The sequence below is a fragment of the Lissotriton vulgaris genome, chromosome 5 (genome assembly GCF_964263255.1).
Source record: "Lissotriton vulgaris chromosome 5, aLisVul1.2, whole genome shotgun sequence".
Classification (NCBI taxonomy): domain Eukaryota; kingdom Metazoa; phylum Chordata; class Amphibia; order Caudata; family Salamandridae; genus Lissotriton; species Lissotriton vulgaris.
This window is the reverse complement of record NC_141693.1, coordinates 7723731-7750051: the sequence shown is the minus strand read 5'-3', so window position 1 is coordinate 7750051 and position 26321 is coordinate 7723731. Positions and strand designations below refer to the sequence as shown.

The 26321-nt window shown below is 50.6% G+C and overlaps 1 protein-coding gene across 1 annotated transcript in view; it reads right to left on the bottom strand.

Annotated features, from left to right (window-relative positions):
- COL11A2 (collagen type XI alpha 2 chain) overlaps nucleotides 1-4773 on the bottom strand; it is a 375761-nt gene extending 370988 nt beyond the window's left edge. The window contains exon 1 of the mRNA XM_086920653.1: nucleotides 4165-4773. Coding sequence (XP_086776779.1) covers nucleotides 4165-4255 — 91 coding nt within the window. The 5' untranslated portion in view covers nucleotides 4256-4773. The remainder of the gene's footprint in view (nucleotides 1-4164) is intronic.
- Nucleotides 4774-26321: the final 21548 nt, after the last annotated feature.

Sequence of the window (26321 nt, the reverse complement as noted above, 5' to 3'; positions counted from 1 at the left end):
TTATATATAAACTCCTACACTCTCAATAAAGTTGTTGACATCTAGAGGCCCCTTTAGGAGATATTGATTACCGATTGATATCCATGGGCTCCGTCACTAGTTATTGATTATATATGAACTCCTACACTCTCAATAAAGTTGTTGACATCTAGAGGCCCCTTTGGGAGATATTGATTACCGATTGATATCCATGGGCTCCGTCACTAGTTATTGATTACCTATTGATATCTACGACTCCTTTGCAAATATTGAGCGCCTAGTGACAGATCCGCAGACCCCATCACTAGCTTTTCATTATCTGATGACATTTATTGACCCCGTCGAAAGTTATTGATTACCTATTGACATACCTGGACCCTTCCACCATTTACTGATCACATTTTGACATCTACGGACTCTCACTGGTTTGCGTTTTTCTGTTGAAATCGAATGCCCCCTTTATGATTTATTGAGCCCGGATTGACATGGACGGTCGGACCCCTTCTCCAGTTATTGATTACCCGTTGACATCCCCACCCCACGTAAACGATGACGTGCTGAGATCCATAGGTTCTCTTCAACACTTATCAATTTCCCATCGGCATTCATGTCCCTGTGACATCACTCATCCATACCTCTCGGACAGCAGCATTCCAGGGCAGAGTGACAACTCTCACTGCCCCCGCCCTCCTCCAAAGCTACAGTCACCCCCTCTCTATCCCCCTCACTCTCCCCTCTCTCCCCCCACCCCCCCCCCCCCCCCCTCACTCCTCGCGGCCCCTGAGCCCCCACGACTCGCTGCGCTTCGTCCGGGCCCGACGCTCACCCCAAACCTGTCCGCACCTGAACCCCTCGTTAGCAAATGACGGCATCTGTCACCCCGAACCGCACCCGGGCATCCCCTCGGACACCCCCGGCACCCCGGGACCAGAGGCCGCCTGCGCCCTGCTGCAGATAGCGCCTCTCTCGTCTCGAGACCGCTGTCAGTCTCACCGAAACATGATTATAGAGACCCAAGGTGAGGACAGCCGTTCATGCGAGCGAGGCTCTGCCCCCCACGTCCCATGCGAGCACTGCGCGCCTTACTGCCCCAACATTCACGGGAACAGCACCTAGGGATGAACGAGGCGCCACAGCGCCTAGAGATGAACGAGGTGCCACAGCGCCAAGGGATGAACGAGGCGCCACAGCGCCTAGGGATGAACGAGGCGCTCCGCGAGGCTCCTGGAAACAACGAGGCGCTGCCGTGGGGTGCCTCGGGGGACGGGGGGAACTCGTCTTTAGATGGAATGGGGGGCACTGCCAGAATAGGGTGCCATTGCGGGGGTCGGGGGCACTGATGGAATGGGGGCACTGCCAGAATAGGGTGCCATTGCGGGGGTCGGGGGCACTGATGGAATAGGGGCACTTCCAGAAGCACTGATGGAATGGGGGCACTGCCAGAATAGGGTGCCATTGCGGGGGTCGGGGGCACTGATGGAATGGGGGCACTGCCAGAATAGGGTGCCATTGCGGGGGGGGGGGGGCACTGATGGAATGGGGAGTACTCTCAGAATAGGGTGCCATTGCGGGGGGGGGGGGGGCACTGATGGAATGGGGGCACTGCCAGAATAGGGTGCCATTGCGGGGGTCGGGGGCACTGATGGAATAGGGGCACTGCCAGAAGCACTGATGGAATGGGGGCACTGCCAGAATAGGGTGCCATTGCGGGGGTCGGGGGCACTGATGGAATGGGGAGTACTCTCAGAATAGGGTGCCATTGCGGGGGGAGGGGGCACTGATGGAATGGGGGCACTGCCAGAATAGGGTGCCATTGCGGGGGTCGGGGGCACTGATGGAATGGGGGCACTGCCAGAATAGGGTGCCATTGCGGGGGTCGGGGGCACTGATGGAATGGGGGCACTGCCAGAATAGGATGCAATTGCGGGGGTCGGGGGCACTGATGGAATGGGGGCACTGCCAGAATAGGGTGCCATTGCGGGGGGAGGGGGCACTGGTGGAATGGGGGCACTGCCAGAATAGGGTGCCATTGCGGGGGGGGGGGGCACTGATGGAATGGGGGCACTGCCAGAATAGGGTGCCATTGCGGGGGGGGGGGGGGGCACTGATGGAATGGGGGCACTGCCAGAATAGGGTGCCATTGCGGGGGGGGGGGGCACTGATGAAATGGGGAGTACTCTCAGAATAGGGTGCCAAGGGAGTGGGGGGGGGGCTCTGGTGGAATAAGGTGCCATTACGAGAATATGAGCCATTGGGGGCGAGAGGTGTTGTGGTGCCATTGAAAGAGCGCAGCGCCATGAATTGAAGAAGATGCCATTGTGAGAATATGGTGAAATGTAGGGCACAGTGTGCCTTGAGGGACTATGGTGCCATTGAGGGACTGGTGTACTTTGAGGGAATATGGTACCATTGAGTGACTAGTGTGCATTGAAGGAATAGTGTGTGCTGAGCGAATATTGTTGCATGGAGGGAACAGTGTGCGTTGAAGAAATGGGGTGCCATTGAGGGAATAGGGTGCCTTTGAAGGACTAGGGTGTCATTGAGGGAATAGTCTTCGTTGAGGGAATAGCGTGTCGCCAGGGGAGGAAGGAGCCTTGGGCTGAATGAGGAGCCTTGGGGGGAAGGGGGCCTTGATAAAAGCTGCTTTGGGGAAAGGGGTGCCTTGGAAGAAGTACGGCGCCTTGGAAGAGACCATGCGTCCCTTGGAGGAACGAGGCGCTTTCTGAAGAATGGGAGGTTCAGGCAGAAACAAGGCGCTTCTGAAGGGGCCAAGTGTCTGGGGGGAGGGAGGGGGGTTGAATTACCTCGGAAGGAACATGCTCTGGTAGATGAGACGCGGCACTCAAGGGGGGCATTGTTGGAGGAATGTGGTACTCACAGGGGCACTTTGAGGGGAATGCAGTACTCAGGGAAGGCTCTCTTGGAGGAAACGGCGTGAGTCAGAAGGAAGAGGCCGCCTTGAAAGGAATGTCGCGCTTTGAAGTCAGGCGCATAGAATGAATGATGCGCCTTGAATGAGGCGCCTGGAAAGGAAACATGCTGTGCCTTTGCAGAGACCATGCTGCTTGAAAGGGATGCTGTGCGGATTGTAGCGCCTTGAATTTACGTCTCGAAAGGAACTTTTTGTGCCTCGGTGTGGGTGATGCGCCTTGAAGTGAATGAGGTGCTGTGAAAGAAAGACTGCTTTGAATGATGCGCCTCGAAACCAACTATGCGCCTTGAAGGATGATGAGGTTTGACAGGGATGATGCGCCTTGAAGGCCATGGTGCGCCTAAAGTCTCTGATGCGCCTGGAAGCAATCAGGCATCTCCGAAGGCACGATCCATCTTTGGTGAGGGAGGGGGGCAATCACACCTCTCTTGGCCAAGGCTGTTGGACGCCCCAACTGGGTGCGATGACGGAGGAGGCAGGTTGAGCACCCCCCACCCCCAGAACTCGAGTCAACTGAAAGCGATCACTGACGAGTCGGCGTGCCCCTCCCAGACTCGTGGCAGGTGACAGATGATGGAAGAATCACCCCCCCACCCCATCCAAAAATCACACCAACTCTGAGCAGCGACGGAGGAATTCTAATGCCCTACACCCCAAGACCAGTGCCAACCAGGAGAGGGTGTGCTATCCCAAGACCCATGCCAACTGTGAGAGGTGGCACAGGAGACCCCCTCTACCCCCCCCCCCCCATAAAAACTGGTGTTCAGTGAGACAGCTGATAGAAAAGTCTCCTCTCCCGTTGCCCCCTAATTCTTATGCCAGCTGAGAGAGACGATTGGGGGCGTCGATTTTACCACCTCACATCCAATGCCAGCTGGAAGAGAGCGTCAGAGTTTAACTGCGCCCCCTACACCCGTGCCACCTGGCAGTCAACCGTCCCTCAGCCCCTCCAAAGCACCCATGCCACCCGAGAAACACGATCAAAAAGACACGTCCACCCGCTCAACCCATTGCCACCTGTGACAGACAAAAAGTCGCCCAAACTCTGCCGAGGATCACACAGTGCGCGCCGCTCAAACTCTGCAGAGGATCACACAGTGCGCACCGCTCAACCTCCGTCGAGGATCATACAGTGCGCGCCGCTCAATTTCTGCCGAGGATCACACAGTGCGCGCCGCTCAACCTCTGCCGAGGATCACACAGTGCGCGCCGCTCAACCTCTGCCGAGGATCACACAGTGCGCGCCGCCTTACCTGCCGCCTGCACCCTCCAGGTGCAGTGCCAAAGCACCAGGGCCAGGCCGATGAGGGGCACCCCCCTGGTCCGGGGGCCCGGGTCCTTCATGGCAGGCGCAGGGGGGTCGCCAGCAGCGGTGGCGGCAGGGGCAGAGGGCGCGGAGGGTCGTGCAGGGCAGGGTGTGTGGAGGGAGCAGTGCTGAGCTCACGGCTGTCCGGGCTCGAATACTTCCATGGAGCGGCGGCCGGGGGTGGCCCACTCACCAACCAGGGATTTTTTTTATTGGGAGGAGAGTGTGGGGAGGGGGAGGGCAGAGAGGGCGGGGGGTGGCGCCTGCTGCAGGTCAGCAAGGGATGCTGCTGATGGAGGGTATGTTGTGGTGTGTCGGAAGTGGGTTATGGGGGCCCGGGGGGCGTAAGGTGACGATGAAGTTTCGGGTTTTTGGGGAGCACTGAATAAGAGAGATGAAAGCGCAGAGTGACTGTGGGGGTGGCCGGCCAGTGGGTGGAGGGGTAACAAGGGTGTGCGCAGGGTGCTGGCGCACAGGGCGGCGGGGCGCCGTGTGCTGGTGGGGGTGTCTGTGGGAACCCCCGCTGCACTCTGCCCAGACTCCACTGCTGGCACAGTGAGCTGCTGTCTCTGCTCACTCTCCAGCCCTGAGACTGCGGCCTTCCCTGGAGCAGCACTAGTGTGGGCAGAGCCCCTCCCCCAGAGCCACGCCCCCGCCGCGGCCACGCCCCCAGGTGCCCTGGCACGGCCCCAGTCCCAGAGTGGGACGGGTCCTGCACGGGCTCAGCCCTGTGTGGTGTAGCGAGGGGGCTCTGCCCTCTGTGCCCCTGGCACGCCCCGGCCCTAGCGCTGCCCCCAGAACTGGTAAAGCCCACCGTCCCTCGCAGACCTGGCATAACCTCGGCCTTAGAAATAACAGCTTGACATGTATGACCCCTTCTGCACCTGCCGTAGCCTGCGCTGTGGCAATGCCCTCTGACCCCGCGCTAGGGCAGACAATCTCTGGAGAGCATGCCCCTTGTGCCACTGGCACAGAGAACGCACCCCCACGGCTCCCCCTGTGCTGGCATGACCCCTCCTGACCCTGACATAACCCATATCCGATTAGCATAACCCAGCCACGGTCCACAGACCTCGTTTCAGCACACTTACACTGGCACACTCACCCCATGCCCCCGGCACAGTCACTTCTGCCCTGGCAAGCTCATCCCTCCCCCTCATTGGCACAACTGCTCATGCCTCTTGCACAGCCCTCCATGGCCTGGCATAGGCTTGGACCTGACGCTGGTTCTGGCTACTTCACCCCCCTCCCCAACTATGCCACAACAGTCCCAAGCTGGCACTGCCCACAGACCTTGAGGCAGCGCTCTCTTCCTGGCGAAACTATGGGTATACACGTGCTCCAATCACAGGCCTGTTTCTGAACAAGCCTTTGTAATGCAATAGGTCTCGCATTTGCGAGAGTTGGAGCTATTGGCGTTGTAAATGACAATGCCTTTTATTAATTTGTTTTGAAAACCTGCAAGCTGTGCGTATAGTCCTTGCTTACGAGAAGCAAGGCTGGCAGTCTCTTTTTACGTAAAAGAGACTGCCAGCCTTGCTTTTCAAAGCAAGGACTATAAGTACAAAGTGCATTTTTATGCACCGCTTGCAGGTTTACAAAACAAATGAATAAAAGGCATTGTCATTTAGAATGCCAATAGCTCCAACTCTCACAAATGCGAGACCTATTGCATTGCAAATGCTTGTTCTCGCCACTTAAAGCACTGACTGAAGGGATCACCTAGCAGTAGACACACGCATGACTGCACTTAACCCCTGCTGACCCAATCTCGATGTACTTGGCCTTACTTGGGAAGCTGACTATCTTTGCACAGTGTCTCGCAAGGTAGAAGTTCAGCGGTGGGTGGGACCTGATCTCTTTTGTTTATTCAATATCACAGTAAGATAGGGAAAAATAACACCATATAAGGAGTGACCTTCTGTTGCTTTGTAGATTGCAGGTTTCTTTGCTGCTTTTTTTGATGAAGATACCTGGGCTAAAGGTTTGTGGAATGTCTCCATACAGTGGAACCAAGAATTAGGATGAGTTTAGGGAAAAGGGCTACTCTAGTGCAGCCTTGTAAACTCCCTATGTCTACAAATTACCTACTGGCTCTGGTATTTGACGCGGGTCGTATTCAACAGGCCCTGTTTTACTAGAAACAAATGTAAAGTTATTGACCTTCCGCAGAGGGCAGTGCCAAGTAAGTCTTTGCCTGGCAGTATTCAATTCCCTGATTTGGTAAGACGCCCCTTCCAGTCGACTGGATGTGGGGAAACTGCGTCTAAGGTCGGGAGGGAACGTTCCGGAATGCCCCCGGTGTAATTTCCCATGCATGTGACACGGCATGCAATCAGAATCTGAAACTTATATGGGAAATGACCTTGTTTGCTGGAGGGGGCTGAGTGTTTACAATTCTGATATGCAAATAACTGATAATCATAATCTGTAATCCTGAACGACGAAGCGTGGCTGCGGCAATAGCTTTGCGGCATCCTCTCGATTGTCCGTTCGCAGGGAAACGTCCTTCCTTTGTGTTCACTATTTCGTCGAATTCTTCCACCTATGATCTACAACAATCATAGCCAAGAAAATCGAACGAAGACACAAGTGGGCCCGTGGTCTCCAGGGCAACTGCAACCGGTGCAGCCCTAACAGCCCGACCTATTGTGTTGGTATATATTTTTTTTATAGTCGGGGATACCTCCCTGTGACACCTGCGGGGGCGGGGCACCAAGGGCTTCGGGGGAGGGAGAAAAAACACAAACGCAGTAAGTCTGTTTAAAATGGCTGGGCGACCTCCTTGTCGGTCAAGGTGTGAGGATCAGTGTTGCTCCGATTTCATATTTATCGTACCCAACCCATATAATTTCCGTGTTTACTGTAAGCCCCCATTAAGAGACAGGTGCAACCCGCTTGCACTAAATTTGAGCAAAGCTGCAATGCCGTACTTCGCCAGCAAAACGTGCAGGCTGGCGGAGTCCATAACAAGCCCTACTCCTGCACATCTGCTGTCCACGCGTGTACATCCTGAAGGAGACAAGGAGGGAGCGAGCAAGAGGGTAATGCTGCAAGCCGTACATGGCAAGCCGTACCCGTGCACATCTGCTGTTGTCCATGCGTGCACATCTCCTGTACCCTTTCCGCCGAAAAACCGACGACAATAGATCTCGCTAAGGCGTGCAGTGCATGCGCTGCGTCGCTAGTCGAGACCTAAAAATGGTACCTCCTAGACCATAGCTTATGTCTGGTTTGAAAGAGAAGGAGCTACAAAATTCTCCCACTTTTGGTTCAACTAATGAACAGTCCTTACTGGGGTTTGATCTTATTTCCCTTTTCATGCTTAAAGTGTAAACCCACCTGGTTTAGTCAAATTAATACTCATGAGCAAGGTACTTCACTTGAGATGATATCTTTTTCTATTTTTCGATTTCAAATCTTATTTTTTCATTAAGGTAGAACAGTGACAAACATATGTACTCGTGACTTAGAAATTTACAAACACAGAAAAATTAAATAATGAGAGTTAAGGAAACAAAGGTAGATATTACCTTTTACACATATACATTTTATGTGCAACTTATGCGCAGTCCAACTGGAATTTAATGCTGGGACCTACTGTCCTTGTGTTCTCATACCTTTTTAGTGATAGAGTGAGGTCCTGTGGAGGTCAGAGTAAAGCTCGATTTTTTACTTTGTAGGCGACCTTTATTGTTCTTTAGCTTATGGTGCCCTTCGTGCTCCAATTACTTGTACGTGGTGGCTCTTGGCCTCAGTTTGTGATACGCCAGCCTCAGTTTGTGATATGCCAAGGCGTTTCGACCTTTTTCGATATTTTTGTACTTACCATTATGAAGATAGGAAGTCGATATATTTGACAAAGATATTTATGTCTCGATATTCGTGTAACTCGATATTCTGATATTTGATATTCTGTCAGTGATCCGCCACTCATGATACTGTGCCAAGATCAGTGATGCCACACATGATACTGTGCTATAAGATCAGTGACACCACTCATGATACTGTGCCAAGATCAGTGACACTACTCATGATACTGTGCCTTGATCAGTGACGCCACAGATGATAATGTGCCAAGATCAGTGATGCCACTCATGATACTGTATCAAGATCAGTGATGCCACTCATGATACTGTGCCAAGATCAGTGACACCATATATGATTCTGTGCCAAGATCAGTGACGTCACTCATGATACTGTATCAAGATCAGTGACGCCACTCATGATACTGTGCCAAGATCAGTGACGCCACTCATGATACTGTGCCAAGATCAGTGACGCCGACATGATACTGTGCCAAGATCATTGATGCCACTCATGATACTGTATCAAGATCAGTGATGCCACTCATGATACTGTATCAAGATCAGTGACGCCACTCATGATACTGTATCAAGATCAGTGATGCCACTCATGATACTGAGGCAAGATCAGTGTCACCACACATTATACTGTGCCAAGATCAGTGATGCCACTCATGATACTGTATCAAGACTAGTGATGCCACTCATGATACTGTGCCAAGATCAGTGACGCCACTCATGATACTGTATCAAGATCAGTGACGCCACTCATAATACTGTGCCAAGATCAGTGATGCCACTCATGATACTATGCCAAGATCAGTGATGCCACTCATGATACTGAGGCAAGATCAGTGACACCACACATGATACTGTGCCAAGATCAGTGATGCCACTCATGATACTGTATCAAGACTAGTGATGCTACTCATGATACTGTGCCAAGATCAGTGACGTCACTCATGATACTGTATCAAGATCAGTGGTGCCACTCATGATACTGTATCAAGATCAGTGACGCCACTCATGATACTGTATCAAGATCAGTGACGCCACTCATGATACTGTGCCAAGATCAGTGATGCCACTCATGATACTGTATCAAGATCAGTGACGCCACTCATGATACTGTATCAAGATCAGTGATGCCGCACATGATACTGTGCCAAGATCAGTGACTCCACTCATGATAATGTGCCAAGATCAGTGACTCCACTCATGATACTGTGCCAAGATCAGTGATGCCACTCATGATACTGTATCAAGATCAGTGACCCCCTCATGATACTGTATCAAGACTAGTGATGCCACTCATGATACTGTATCAAGATCAGTGACACCACTCATGATACTGTGCCAAGATCAGTGATGCCGCTCATGATACTGTGCCAAGATCAGTGATGCCGCTCATGATACTGTGCCAAGATCAGTGACGCCACTCATGATACTGTGCCAAGATCAGTGACGCCACTCATGATACTGTATCAAGATCAGTGACGCCACTCATGATACTGTATCAAGATCAGTGATGCCACTCATGATACTGTGCCAAGATCTGTGATGCCGCTCATGATACTGTGCCAAGATCAGTGATGCCGCTCATGATACTGTGCCAAGATCAGTGACGCCACTCATGATACTGTGCCAAGATCAGTGACGCCACTCATGATACTGTATCAAGATCAGTGACGCCACTCATGATACTGTATCAAGATCAGTGATGCCACTCATGATACTGTGCCAAGATCAGTGATGCCGCTCATGATACTGTGCCAAGATCAGTGATGCCGCTCATGATACTGTGCCAAGATCAGTGACGCCACTCATGATACTGTATCAAGATCAGTGATGCCACTCATGATACTGTGCCAAGATCAGTGATGCCACTCATGATACTGTATCAAGATCAGTGATGCCACTTATGATACTGTGCCAAGATCAGTGATGCCGCTCATGATACTGTGCCAAGATCAGTGACGCCACTCATGATACTGTGCCAAGATCAGTGACGCCACTCATGATACTGTATCAAGATCAGTGACGCCACTCATGATACTGTATCAAGATCAGTGATGCCACTCATGATACTGTGCCAAGATCAGTGATGCCGCTCATGATACTGTGCCAAGATCAGTGATGCTGCTCATGATACTGTGCCAAGATCAGTGATGCCGCTCATGATACTGTGCCAAGATCAGTGACGCCACTCATGATACTGTGCCAAGATCAGTGACGCCACTCATGATACTGTATCAAGATCAGTGACGCCACTCATGATACTGTATCAAGATCAGTGATGCCACTCATGATACTGTGCCAAGATCAGTGATGCCGCTCATGATACTGTGCCAAGATCAGTGATGCCGCTCATGATACTGTGCCAAGATCAGTGACGCCACTCATGATACTGTGCCAAGATCAGTGACGCCACTCATGATACTGTATCAAGATCAGTGATGCCACTCATGATACTGTGCCAAGATCAGTGATGCCACTCATGATACTGTATCAAGATCAGTGATGCCACTCATGATACTGTGCCAAGATCAGTGATGCCGCTCATGATACTGTGCCAAGATCAGTGACGCCACTCATGATACTGTGCCAAGATCAGTGACGCCACTCATGATACTGTATCAAGATCAGTGACGCCACTCATGATACTGTATCAAGATCAGTGATGCCACTCATGATACTGTGCCAAGATCAGTGATGCCGCTCATGATACTGTGCCAAGATCAGTGATGCTGCTCATGATACTGTGCCAAGATCAGTGATGCCGCTCATGATACTGTGCCAAGATCAGTGACGCCACTCATGATACTGTGCCAAGATCAGTGACGCCACTCATGATACTGTATCAAGATCAGTGACGCCACTCATGATACTGTATCAAGATCAGTGACGCCACTCATGATACTGTGCCAAGATCAGTGATGCCACTCATGATACTGTGCCAAAATCAGTGATGCCACTCATGATACTGAGGCAAGATCAGTGACACCACACATGATACTGTGCCAAGATCAGTGATGCCACTCATGATACTGTATCAAGACTAGTGATGCTACTCATGATACTGTGCCAAGATCAGTGACGTCACTCATGATACTGTATCAAGATCAGTGGCGCCACTCATGATACTGTATCAAGATCAGTGACGCCACTCATGATACTGTATCAAGATCAGTGACGCCACTCATGATACTGTGCCAAGATCAGTGATGCCACTCATGATACTGTATCAAGATCAGTGACGCCACTCATGATACTGTATCAAGATCAGTGATGCCGCACATGATACTGTGCCAAGATCAGTGACTCCACTCATGATAATGTGCCAAGATCAGTGACTCCACTCATGATACTGTGCCAAGATCAGTGATGCCACTCATGATACTGTATCAAGATCAGTGACCCCCTCATGATACTGTATCAAGACTAGTGATGCCACTCATGATACTGTATCAAGATCAGTGACACCACTCATGATACTGTGCCAAGATCAGTGATGCCGCTCATGATACTGTGCCAAGATCAGTGATGCCGCTCATGATACTGTGCCAAGATCAGTGACGCCACTCATGATACTGTGCCAAGATCAGTGACGCCACTCATGATACTGTATCAAGATCAGTGACGCCACTCATGATACTGTATCAAGATCAGTGATGCCACTCATGATACTGTGCCAAGATCAGTGATGCCGCTCATGATACTGTGCCAAGATCAGTGATGCCGCTCATGATACTGTGCCAAGATCAGTGACGCCACTCATGATACTGTGCCAAGATCAGTGACGCCACTCATGATACTGGATCAAGATCAGTGACGCCACTCATGATACTGTATCAAGATCAGTGATGCCACTCATGATACTGTGCCAAGATCAGTGATGCCGCTCATGATACTGTGCCAAGATCAGTGATGCCGCTCATGATACTGTGCCAAGATCAGTGACGCCACTCATGATACTGTGCCAAGATCAGTGATGCCGCTCATGATACTGTGCCAAGATCAGTGATGCCGCTCATGATACTGTGCCAAGATCAGTGATGCCGCTCATGATACTGTATCAAGATCAGTGACGCCACTCATGATACTGTATCAAGATCAGTGACACCACTCATAATAGTGTGCCAAGATCAGTGATGCCACTCATGATACTGTGCCAAGATCAGTGATGCCGCTCATGATACTGTATCAAGATCAGTGACGCCACTCATGATACTGTATCAAGATCAGTGACGCCACTCATGATACTGTATCAAGATCAGTGATGCCACTCATGATACTGTGCCAAGATCAGTGATGCCGCTCATGATACTGTGCCAAGATCAGTGATGCCGCTCATGATACTGTGCCAAGATCAGTGACGCCACTCATGATACTGTGCCAAGATCAGTGATGCCGCTCATGATACTGTGCCAAGATCAGTGATGCCGCTCATGATACTGTATCAAGATCAGTGACGCCACTCATGATACTGTATCAAGATCAGTGACGCCACTCATGATATTGAATTTCATTTGAATTGAGCAGCTGCACTCCTTCCCTTAAACAGTGACTCTTGTTTTCCATTTTTTCTGTGAAGTGCGTGCACACAGAAGCCGTGTCAAGCCTCATCACGGCTCGGTTAGAAACGAAGCGGATGGGGCACTTCTCTCCTGCGCCCGTCTGTTGCACTGCGGTTTGGGAAATCATTCCTTAGTAAAACTTTTCCTTAATAATCACATCTTTATAGCTTAGTTATGAACAGTGATCCAGAATCTTAACTCATGTATCCTCCTTAAACACATCACTGCGGAGACATCATGTTTGTGCATGGAATTATTTATTCTTCATGTTCAAGTGCCACACGTTGCCATTCTTGGCTTTTACGAGGGCATGTGAAGACAAACATTTTTCAACAGCGTAAAAATGACATCAAAGTGCTCCCAATGCATTTCGAATTGTAAAATTCTTCGTCAGGGGTTTAACTGAAAGTGAAATAAAGAAACAGTTAAGCTGACTACTCATCATTATTCGTAACTAAAATAATTGACTTAAACTACCCCTCTACTGTGCTGAACTGAAACCATTAACTGTTTGCATTTCCCATTCCTTTCCCTCAATGTTCAAAACCTGCTTTCTCCCAAAAATGTCTATCGACATATGGCTCAATCTGTGTAGTATATCTCAACTCACTAGCTATAAAGATGTGATTATTAAGGAAAAGTTTTACTAAGGAATGATTTCCCAAACCGCAGTGCAACAGACGGGCGCAGGAGAGAAGTGCCCCATCCGATTCGTTTCACTCATGATATTGAGGCAAGATCAGTGACGCCACTCATGATACTGTGCCAAGATCAGTGACACCACACATGATACTGTGCCAAGATCAGTGACACCACACATGATACTGTACCAAGACTAGTGATGCCACTCATGATACTGTGCCAATATCAGTGACACCACTCATGATACTGTGCCAATATCAGTGACACCACTCATGATACTGTGCCAATATCAGTGACACCACTCATTGACACCACTCATGATACTGTGCCAAGATCAGTGACGCCACTCATGATACTGTATCAAGACTAGTGATGCCACTCATGATACTGTATCAAGATCAGTGACACCACTCATGATACTGTGCCAAGATCAGTGATGCCGCTCATGATACTGTGCCAAGATCAGTGATGCCGCTCATGATACTGTATCAAGATCAATGATGCCACTCATGATACTGAGGCAAGATCAGTGACACCACTCATGATACTGTATCAAGATCAGTGATGCCGCTCATGATACTGTATCAAGATCAATGATGCCACTCATGATACTGTGCCAAGATCAGTGATGCCGCTCATGATACTGTGCCAAGATCAGTGATGCCGCTCATGATACTGTATCAAGACTAGTGATGCCACTCATGATACTGTGCCAAGATCAGTGATGCCGCTCATGATACTGTATCAAGATCAATGATGCCACTCATGATACTGAGGCAAGATCAGTGACACCCCTCCATGATACTGTGCTAAGATCAGTGACACCCCTCCATGATACGGTGCTAAGATGAGTGACCCCCTCATGACACTGTGCCAAGATCAGTGATGCCACTCATGATACAGTGCCAAGATCAGTGACGCCCCCTCAAGATACTGTGCCAAGGTCAGTGACTCCACACATGATCCTGTGCCAAGATAATTGACGCCACTCATGAAACTGTGCCAAGATCAGTGACACCACTCATGATACTGTACCAAGATCAGTGATGCCACACATGATACTGTGCCAAGATAATTGACGCCACTCATGAAACTGTGCCAAGATCAGTGACGCCACACATGATACTGTGCCAAGATCAGTGACACCACTCATGATACTGTACCAAGATCAGTGACGCCACTCATGATACTGTATCAAGACTAGTGATGCCACTCATGATACTGTGCCAAGATCAGTGACGCCACTCATGATACTGTATCAAGACTAGTGATGCCACTCATGATACTGTGCCAAGATCAGTGACGCCACTCATGATACTGTATCAAGATCAGTGACACCACTCATGATACTGTATTAAGATCAGTGATGCCACTCATGATACTGTGCCAAGATCAGTGACACCACACATGATACTGTATCAAGATCAGTGATGCCACTCATGATACTGTGCCAAGATCAGTGACACCACACATGATACTGTATCAAGATCAGTGACGCCACTCATGATACTGTATCAAGATCAGTGATGCCACTCATGATACTGTATCAAGATCAGTGATGCCACTCATGATACTGTGCCAAGATCAGTGACACCACACATGATACTGTATCAAGATCAGTGACGCCACTCATGATACTGTGCCAAGATCATTGATGTCACTCATGATACTGTATCAAGATCAGTGATGCCACTCATGATACTGTGCCAAGATCAGTGACACCACACATGATACTGTATCAAGATCAGTGACACCACTCATGATACTGTATCAAGATCAGTGATGCCACTCATGATACTGTATCAAGATCAGTGATGCCACTCATGATACTGTGCCAAGATCAGTGACGCCACTCATGATACTGTGCCAAGATCAGTGACGCCACTCATGATACTGTGCCAAGATCAGAGACGCCACTCATGATACTGTGCCAAGATCAGTGACGCCACTCATGATACTGTATCAAGACTAGTGATGCCACTCATGATACTGTAGCAAGGTCAGTGATGCCACTCATGATACTGTATCAAGATCAGTGATGCCACTCATGATACTGTATCAAGATCAGTGACACCACTCATGATACTGTGCCAAGATCAGTGACGCCACTCATGATACTGTGCCAAGATCAGTGACGCCACTCATGATACTGTATCAAGATCAGTGACACCACTCATGATACTGTGCCAAGATCAGTGACGCCACTCATGATACTGTATCAAGACTAGTGATGCCACTCATGATACTGTGCCAAGATCAGTGATGCGGCTCATGATACTGTATCAAGATCAATGATGCCACTCATGATACTGAGGCAAGATCAGTGACACCCCTCCATGATACTGTGCTAAGATCAGTGACACCCCTCCATGATACGGTGCTAAGATGAGTGACCCCCTCATGACACTGTGCCAAGATCAGTGATGCCACTCACGATACAGTGCCAAGATCAGTGACGCCCCCTCAAGATACTGAGCCAAGATCAATGACACCACTCATGATACTGTGCCAAGGTCAGTGACTCCACACATGATCCTGTGCCAAGATAATTGACGCCACTCATGAAACTGTGCCAAGATCAGTGACACCACTCATGATACTGTATCAAGATCAGTGATGCCACACATGATACTGTGCCAAGATCAGTGATGCCACACATGATACTGTGCCAAGATCAGTGACGCCGCACATGATACTCTGCCAAGATCAGTGACGCCACTCATGATACTGTATCAAGATCAGTGACACCACTCATGATACTGTATCAAGATCAGTGATGCCACACATGATACTGTGCCAAGATCAGTGATGCCACACATGATACTGTGCCAAGATCAGTGACGCCACTCATGATACTGTATTAAGATCAGTGACCCCCTCATGAAACTGTGCCAAGATCAGTGACACCACTCATGATACTGTATCAAGATCAGTGATGCCACACATGATACTGTGCCAAGATCAGTGATGCCACACATGATACTGTGCCAAGATCAGTGACGCCGCACATGATACTCTGCCAAGATCAGTGACGCCACTCATGATACTGTATCAAGATCAGTGACGCCACTCATGATACTTTGCCAAGATCAGTGACGCCACTCATGATACTGAGCCAAGATCAGTGACACCACTCATGATACTGTGCCAAGATCAGTGACACCACTCATGATACTGTGCCAAGATCAGTGACACCACTCACGATACTGTGCCAATATCAGTGACGCCACTCATGATACTGTGCCAAGATCAGTGACACCACTCATGATACAGTCCCGAGATCAGTGACACCACTCATGATACTGTGCCAAGATCAGTAACACCACTCATGATACTGTGCCAAGATCAGTGACACCACTCACGATACTGTGCCAATATCAGTGACGCCACTCATGATACTGTGCCAAGATCAGTGACACCACTCATGATACAGTGCCGAGATCAGTGACACCACTCATGATACACTGCCAAGATCAGTGATACCACGCATGATACTGTTTCAAGATCAATGACCCCCCTCCAGGATACGGTGTCAAGATCAGTGACGCCACTCATGATACTGTGCCAAGATCAGTGACACCACTCATGATACAGTGCCGAGATCAGTGACACCACTCATGATACACTGCCAAGATCAGTGATACCACGCATGATACTGTTTCAAGATCAATGACCCCCCTCCAGGATACGGTGTCAAGATCAGTTACCCCCTCTATGATACTGAGCGAAAAGTCTAGTCTTGGTTAAACTTAAGACCAAAACTTAATGCAGGATTTATAAAAAAAAATGTTTAAACCTAATGTAGGACTCTGGCTTGATATATGGTGCACACTTATTCAAGTGTGGCACCCTGAACCAATCCAGACAACCCTTATGGTGTTTTAGTGGTTCAGACAACCTTAGAAAGCTCTCTAAGTGTTAGCTGTGGAGAGCAGCCTTCAGGCTTAGTCTAGGAGGAGTGTTAAGCAGCTTGTTTCACAAGTATCTAACCTCATAGTGCAGATTAAGTGAAAAAGAACCACGCAATGTAGTTATAAAAATAGTTATTTATTACAGACACTCACCAACTCAATGCATTATCTCCTACCCTGAGATATAATTACCATACACACAATACTTGGATAATACGACAGGTGAGCAGCACAAAAATACTGTGGGCTCCAGGGGGAGGCCAAACCATATAAAAAATTAGTGGAATGCGACTAACACCCGAAGTCTGTGGGTGCCCAGAAGATTTAAAAGTGCTGGGGGACCAAGGAACCACCAGAGGTATGGACCCAGGAACCCCATGGAGGCCTTGTGCTAAGTGGTTACACAACCGCGTGCTCAAGGTAAGTCAATGGGGAAGTTGCGGTTGCAATTCTTATGAAAAAGGAACCTTCCCAGAAGACTTGGAAGACACCCTGAAGAAGATGCACGGTTTGAGAGTCACCCCACCCATAGATACCTAGGAGACCAGGTTACCTGACCCAGGGAAGCCAGGTGCATAGGTACAATGTGACGTCGGGAACCGCTGTGGACCTCAATGGAGGACTTCAAGCAAAGTGCTGCTGGCGTAGAAGCTGGAAGAGTCATGTGGAACCCAAGGGTGGATTCAAGAAGAGTAGTACCTGCAAGCAGATGGGACAGATTCAAGGTCACTCAGGAGTGACCAGGGGGCACAGGAGTCGAGTGCCCACCAACGTCAGCTGTTGCAGGGGAGTTGACGGTGTCCTTGTCTTTTCAGCTCATTGGACCAGGTGACTTTGAGGGCAACCAGGAACTATGTACGAGCTGTCCCACGTCGGATGTCGATATTCAGGGGTTCTGTGTCCAGCGGGAGCACCAACAGTCAGTCCTTGGCAACCACTACACGTGGAAGAAGACAAAAAGGTACAGTGTTGGGACCAGTAAGGTCCAAGAGACTCACCACATTCAAGCAAGTCAGAGTAGGCCCCAAGCAAGCAGGGGAGCCTACCGGAATCAAAGAAGACCCTCGAAAGGGCCCTAAGATCTCTGGAAACTAGAGTCATCCAACCTTAGCAATGGCCAGCCAATGCGAAGCACAGGGACTTGGTTCTGGCGGTGTTGATGAGGGATCCTGGCCTTGGACTCGGTCTGAAGACAGTGCATGCCTCGAAGAAGTTGCAGAACCGCCTGCTGTGGTTACCAACCCGGCTGAAGAACAGGATCAGCAATCGGCCTGCTGCTTTACAGTGCATGCGGATGTAGGGGAGTGACTCCTTCACTCCAAGGAAGATTCCTTTGGGTGTCTTTGGATGTCCACAGGACCGGGAAAGGAACTGTATGGAACACAGGCACGGACGGTGCAGCAGGCTTGCAGAACAAAGAGATCAGGATCCGATGGAGTCTTCCTGGTTGCAGTATCTGGCTGCTATTTGGACTCCTGAGGCGGAAGCCGGGAGTTTAGGGACCAGATATTTTAAAAAATACATGCTGATTAATTACGAGCACTATTTTTAATGATTTGTATTTTGCACACTGTTACATTTTAAAGCGTTCTGCTTTTTATCTTGCTGAGATTATTTCTGCTCCCCCCTCACTCCGCATTATCTCACCTGCGGAAGCCTTATTACAGGGACCACCAGGGACTCGGGGAGCCGATTTGGGGCTTCTCCGGACCTCCGCCCTCGATCCCTTACGGCACTTTGACCGGCCGCCATCTTGAGTGAGGACGGGGACGGCGCTCTAGTGTTCGGCCGATTGGGGGCCCGGACACCTTAAAAGAACGCTTGTCTCCTCGCTCCTCACTGCTATTTGGACTCCTGAGGCGGAAGCCGGGAGTTTTGGGACCAGATAATTTTTTAAAAATACATGCTGATTAATTACGAGCACTATTTTTAATGATTTGTATTTTGCACACTGTTTAAAGCGTTCTGCTTTTTATCTTGCTGAGATTATTTCTGCTCCCCCCTCACTCCGTATTATCTCACCTGCAGAAGCCTTATTACAGGGACCACCGGGACCTCGGGGAGCCGATTTGGGGCTTCTCCGGACCTCCGCCCTCGATCCCTTTTGGCACTTTGACCGGCCGCCATCTTGAGTGAGGACGGGGACGGCGCTCTAGGGTTCGGCCGATTGGGGGCCCGGACACCATAAAATGCATCACCCTTCTGGTCCGCGCAGTGAGCGGGCCCAGTGGGCGCGCCGATGGCGCGCCGGAGGCGCGCCAGAGGCAAGCCCATCTGGGCCCGTCCGGGCCTGTACCGGGACCAGGGCCACGTCCCCTGGCCCCGAGCTGATAGATACCCGCAGTACTCATATCCATTATTCCTCCTCTTAGTTGCGGGATCTGAACACGCCCATTAGTAATCCGCGATGCTGGAACATGCCACCTCCCAGCTGCCTTGTGTCCACCCCTGCCCCTTGTCCCTGTTGTAACTACACCCTTCCACGTCCCATACCCTCTGCTCTCAAGATCCGCCTCATCCCTAAGCGATATTTTCGCGCCGCACTTATAAATGCCCGCTCTCTCCCGAAACATGGCCTAGAAATCAGGGAATTCATTGTAAATCAGGATCTGGACATCCTGTTTATAACAGAGTCTTGGGGAGACGCTGCCTTCGGCCTGGACTTCTGTTCAGGCACACCGGAGGGTTTCTGTGTGGTTAGACAGGATAGAACCACGGGGAGAGGTGGGGGGCTAGCCATCATTTATAAAGGAGTTCTGCAATCTAAAATCGAACCCATCCACCGACTGAACTGCGAAGCCTGTACCTTTTCCATTACTCTGAACTATAATCAAGTTTTTAAGGGAATTCTCATATATCGCCCTCCCGGACCGCATACCCAATTCCTGGTGACACTTCCTGAACTTACGGAACTTTCTTTGGGTCACTTGGATTATACCATTCTAGGGGACTTCAATTTTCATCTTGAAGTCGCAGGGGACAAAGACACCATCCAACTGACCTCTGACCTTCTTGCAGTAGGATTACAGCAGCTGGTGTCAGCCCCCACCCACCAAGCAGGCCATACGCTAGATGGCTTGTTCACCAATAACCCTAATATCTCAATATCTACAGTGCTTCCCGTAGTTTGGTCAGACCACTCGGCTGTCATCTTTACTTTATTGGCTCATAACCCCAACCCCTCGCAATCCACTTCTCGCACCCCCATCAGCACTAGAGCCTGGAAAAACTTGGACTATTCTTGTTTGTCTAATATTCTGGCCAGATCCTCCTATGAGGCTTCACTGCATCCTGCGTTACAGTCCAGCAGATACCAAGAATGGATTCTGGATGCCATTAATCAAGTGGCCCCAGTCAAAACTATTGTTTCTAACCGGGCTGCACCCTCCGCTCAATGGTTCACAGAGGACCTTCAGTTACAAAGGCAGTACTGCAGGAACTTGGAAAGGCGCTGGCGCAAGCATTACAGCCCCCAGGATAAACAAACTTATAAAGATGCTCTAGCATTATACAAGAAAGCTATAACCAAGCACAAAAGTGCTTTCTTTCTTGCCCAGATTGAGCGTGCCCAGAACTAAGCCAGAAAACTTTTTCAAGTAGTAGAGCCCCTCTCCAATCCCCCTACAGGGACCCCTATCGAACCCACCCAAGATCTGTGCAATGCTGTGGCTACATTTTTCTCCACCAAGGTCATGAACATTTATTCATCTTTTTCCCCCCCCTACTTGTTCGGAGCTAATCCACCGTCCCTCCCAACTCACTCCCACCTTTTCCAACTTTCACACGGTTACAACGGACCAGATCAGTAAACTAATCGCCTCCATTAAATCTGGATCTCCTCTAGATCCCTGTCCCCCCTCTATACTGAGTGCCCTAACGGAGTTCATCACCTCCCCACTCACGGATTTATGTAACACCATCTTCCAGACAGGTATATACCCTGACATCTGGAAAAGGGCAGTCATCAAGCCCTTGCTAAAAAAGCCTTCCCTGGACCCTGCGAACTCTGCCAATTACAGACCTATCGCCTGTCTCCCATTCCCGGCCAAAATATTTGAAGCTATCATGTACACACAGCTTTCGGGTTTCATCGATGGCCATCAACTGCTAGATGACACCCAATTTGGCTTCAGGAAGGGCCATGGCACTGAGACGGCTTTGATAAAGGCCTCAGACGAGATCAGGAGTATAATGGACCAGGGTGGGGCAGCGGTCCTCATACTCCTGGACCTGTCCGCTGCCTTTGACACGGTCGATCATTCCATTCTGATCAACCGTGTCACAGCCCTGGGGGTGACCCATCTCACCAGGGATCTCATTGCTTCGTTTCTGGCTAACCGCACCCAGGCGGTAAAACTGGGCACTTTTTACTCGCCTATCTTCACCCTTCCGTGCGGGGTGCCGCAGGGCTCCTCGCTAAGCCCCACATTATTCAACATATATGTGACAGATCTGGCGAGAGTTATTAAAGCACATTGGCTCCGCTTAACCACCTATGCAGATGACACCCAATTGGTGTTGGCGGTTCATAAAGATGGACCAGCCGTGGCCGCTAGATTTCAGGAGGGGATGCTGGCCATCAACTCATGGATGTCAAGCAACTTCTTGAAGTTAAACTCGGACAAGACCGAGGTTATGACCTTTGGCAACCTTTCCCCAGAATGGTCTTCCATCTGGTGGCCCACTGAAATGGGTCCACCTCCCACTCCGGTTGCCAAGGTCAGAAACCTCGGTATCATGTTCGATGAGAAGCTGCTATTTAAACATCACGTCAATACGGTGGTCTCATCGTCCTTCTTCATCCTTAGGAAAATCAAAAAGTTGTTGCCATATCTTCCCTCAGGGGCAGGGAAAACCTTGATCACCACTCTCGTTTTCTCTAAATTAGATTATGGCAACGCCCTCTTCCTCGGAACTCAAGAACAGATCCTAACAAAACTGCAATCGGTGCAAAATGCAGCGGCCAGAGTTTTGTTAGACATCCCTAGCCGCCGCTCTACCTCGATGGCTATTCGACACCTGCATTGGCTTAGAGTCAAAAGCCGGATAAAATTTAAGGCATTATGCATCGCCTATAAGGCCATCCATGATTCAGGACCTAGGTTCCTTAAAGACGCTTTCCGGATCTACTCTCCTCAAAGATCGCTTCGTTCAGCTTGCACCCACCTCCTTCCCGTCCCACGTACCAGAACCACCGGCTGGGGTGACAGACGCTTCTTAGTGGCAACCTCCAGGTTGTGGAATACTCTTCCTTTGTACATCAAAACTAGCCCTACCCTTATCATTTTTCGTAAACTCCTGAAAACTTGGTTATTTAACCAATGATACTTCGGTTAGCTCCCCGCCTCAGCAGTCCGATATGCGCAGAGACACCCTCGGGTATTTGTGCGCAATAAAAATCTCAAAAACATAAACATATCGGTTCCAAAGGTGAAGTCCGTTGCGGTCAGTCCAGTGCGGTCTGCACGACTCGGTCAGAAGGTCTAGAAATCTAGATGGTTGAAGAGGACACAGAGTTTGATCTGAATCGAATCCCATGACGAATCTGGGGACCCACCCTCAGGTAAGCCCACAGGTGCCCTAAGGAAAGGGTTGGGATGATCCAGAGGTCCCTCCCATGGGCGGCGCTGGACAGAGGGGAGGATACTCCCATGTCCTTTGTCCAGTTTCACACCAGAGTGTGGGCCAACTGCTCCCTGAACTGGTTTGAGCTGGAGTAAGCAAGAAGGGCACCCAATGGGCCCCTCGAGCAGTCTGAGTGGCGCTGGCAAGCGCCCCCACCCCAGCCCCATACATTAAGTCTTGTCTGGGAGGTGGTCACACCTCCCAGTGACAGGAAACCTATTGTTCTGCCTTCCCCTGTTCGAGCTTGGCTCAGCAGCATAAGGGCAGAATTGGGTCTCAGGTCGGCAGCAGCCCTAGCTTGCTGTTAGGTTCTGGAAGACCAGAACCGGGATCACTGAGTACCTCCGAAAGGAGATTTACAGTGCATGGAATCATACCTCCCACATGGTTTACGGTGTGGGGGTAATGATTCCAACATGTTTGATACCAAACATGACAAGGTTCGTTACAGCCAGTTTAGAGATGGTCATTGCGCAATAATGCATGGCCCTTCAATTTATCGTAATGACTGATGCACTGACAAGCCGGGAGAATGAACTCTGAAGGTTGCAGGGGTGTCCTGCTCATGCAGGGGAACCCTCATACTTAGAAGCGTTCGCCCTGCCTTTAGGACTGAAAGGTCTGCTAGAGGGGCAAATTATAAGTTTCAAATGCAGTGATGGTAGATAGAAGCACACGCATCTTTTGTGCGAGGTCGAAGCACCAACTCGCAAAGGCTGCAATGGCAGGCCTGTGGTTAGAGTTTGGAGGGTCCCTTTTGGGTGGCATAATACATGCTGTAGCCCATGGGGGACCCCTGGTGTACCTATGCTCTAGGTACCATAGTATCATATACTAGGGACTTACAAGGGTACCCCAGTAGTCAATCTGGAGTGTACCTAAGTACGCACAATGCATAATTTAGGGAGGAAGCACAGTGACTGGGGTCCTGATTAGCAAGGTCCCAGTCAGACTAGTCAGACAAACAGTATAACACCAGCAAAAAGTGTGGGGACCATGAAAGCAGCTCCTACTTTCTTACACTTAAGTTAAACTAAGCCAGAAGTCAAGCTGTGCTACTCATAAATGCCCTTTGTGGATACCGAAAGTCAGAAAATTCAGGCTTTCGAAGCAGATGAGCTTTGTGAATCAGAAACTGTTGAAGGGTTGAGTGCGCTACTGGGGCGTAGGCGCATCCCTGCTTTTGGGCACACTTATGTGGTTCGTTGTTACAATACAACTGACTCCAGGAAAGTTCAAAAAATCAAGTTTCTGTGTTTTATTTTAAACGTTCATTTACAAATTCATAGGTTTTCCATTTGTAACATTTCGTAGTTCATGTTATCGACTTAATGGAAGTTTATCAAGAAATGCTCCGCTGGGGGTCGCGTAACTACGCCCCAGTAGCGCACTCAACCCTTCAACAGTTTCGACGCATTAGGACAGTTGCGTCACCTGCTGGAGCACCTTTATCTTTCATAAATATTGTTAACCATCTAATCAAACCACCTTTCCAGAAACAAGCAGTGCGCCACGCCAATACCCTTGCTTTGTGAATCAGACCCATATACTTCAGGTGTAAAGTTAGACTTTTGGCCTAACTTTACCTTTGTGAGTCGGGCCCTATACCTGCCACTACTTGAAGACAGTGCCAGCATTAGCAATGCCCCGAACACTGCGCTCGAAAGAACCGTAAGTGTGAGCCACAGAGTCTGTCACAGTACCACGGAGTCCAGTGTAAAAAGATGAGCAGCGCCTACAAATGATTTACTGACATGTCAATGACTCTGCCCCATTTCTACCAGCCTATTAGAAATCCAGACTGGCAGGCATATCCTGTTTCCTATAGAGTCAGCCTGGCTCTTCTCCACAGAGCTCCCTAAAGCTCCTCAAAACTCTGTCCTGGCTTCTAGTAACCCCCACCCCCGTGGCTTGACACACATCGGCCCGTCTCCAGGGCTTTGAGGCGTTCGACCTCCAACCTGCATACGAGGAGAGTGGTATTAGCCGTCTGATGTGCACATTCAATCGGTGGCCTCTCAACTGAGACAGCCAAGAACAAGACGCATAGATACGCCAATTGCGCTAGTGGTTGTAAGAAGAGTGCACCGTGTCCCCCGAGGACAGTCTCTTATCACTGGTGGAAACCACACACAGAGTTGTGAGGCCGAGCTGCCAGTCACATCCACCCCCGTGGCCGGTAGGCGCGCAGTGTGAGTGGGCCTCGGTTCACAGGTCACCAGCTCTGGCCGTCACCAGTGAGATGTTCCCTCGCTGGAAGTCGCCCCCTCACCTCTGGAAAGTGAAGTTTGTCTCCGAATGCCTTCCTTTCTCGTCTAATCCGAGGCACCCCAATCAGACCTAACCCCCCCAAAGCCCAATTAGGCTGTCAGTCGCCATGTCTAACAACTCTGCCCAGACAGAGGACCCTTCATCCCTCTCCGGACATCGGCGAGCCACGAAAACACCCGATAATCCCTTAATATTCCCCAATGATAAGATTAGCACCGCCGCATCCTGAGAGCCCCTGTATCTGTGCGGTGTCTCATCCTTAATCCCCGCTGTTTCTGACACCAGGCCTGTCCGGCTGCCTTCGACCGGCGGGAGGGGAGGGGTGCGGCGGCCATGACAGGCACTGCAGGGGCGGCCATGACAGTGCACTGCAGGGGCGGCCATGACAGGACCCTCCATGGGCGGCCATGACAGGGCACTGCAGGGGCGGCCATGACAGGGCACTGCAGGGGCGGCCATGATGGGGCACTGCAGGGGCGGCCATGATGGGGCACTGCAGGGGCGCCCATGACAGGGCCCTCCATGGGCGGCCATGACAGGGCACTGCAGGGGCGGACATGACAGGACCCTCCATGGGCGGCCATGACAGGGCACTGCAGGGGCGGCCATGATGGGGCACTGCAGGAGCGGCCATGACAGGACACTGCAGGGGTGGCCATGACAGGGCACTGCAGGGGCGGCCATGACAGGGGACTCCAAGGGCGGCCATGATGGGGCACTGCAGGGGCGGCCATGACAGGGCACTGCAGGGGCGGCCATGATGGGGCACTGCAAGGGCGCCCATGACAGGGCCCTCCATGGGCGGCCATGACAGGGCACTGCAGGGGCGGCCATGACAGGACCCTCCATGGGCGGCCATGACAGGGCCCTCCATGGGCGGCCATGACAGGGCACTGCAGGGGCGGCCATGACAGGGCCCTCCATGGGCCGTCATGACAGGGCACTCCATGGGCGGCCATGACAGGACCCTCCATGGGCGGCCATGACAGGGCACTGCAGGGGCGGCCATGATGGGGCACTGCAGGGGCGGCCATGACAGGGCCCTCCATGGGCCGCCATGACAGGGCACTCCATGGGCGGCCATGACAGGACCCTCCATGGGCGGCCATGACAGGGTACTCCAGGGGCGACCATGATGGGGCACTGCAGGGGCGGCCATGACAGAGCCCTCCATGGGTGGCCATGATGGGGCACAGCAGGGGCGGCCATGATGGGGCCCTCCATGGGCGGCCATGATTGGGCACTGCAGGGGCGGCCATGACAGGGGACTCC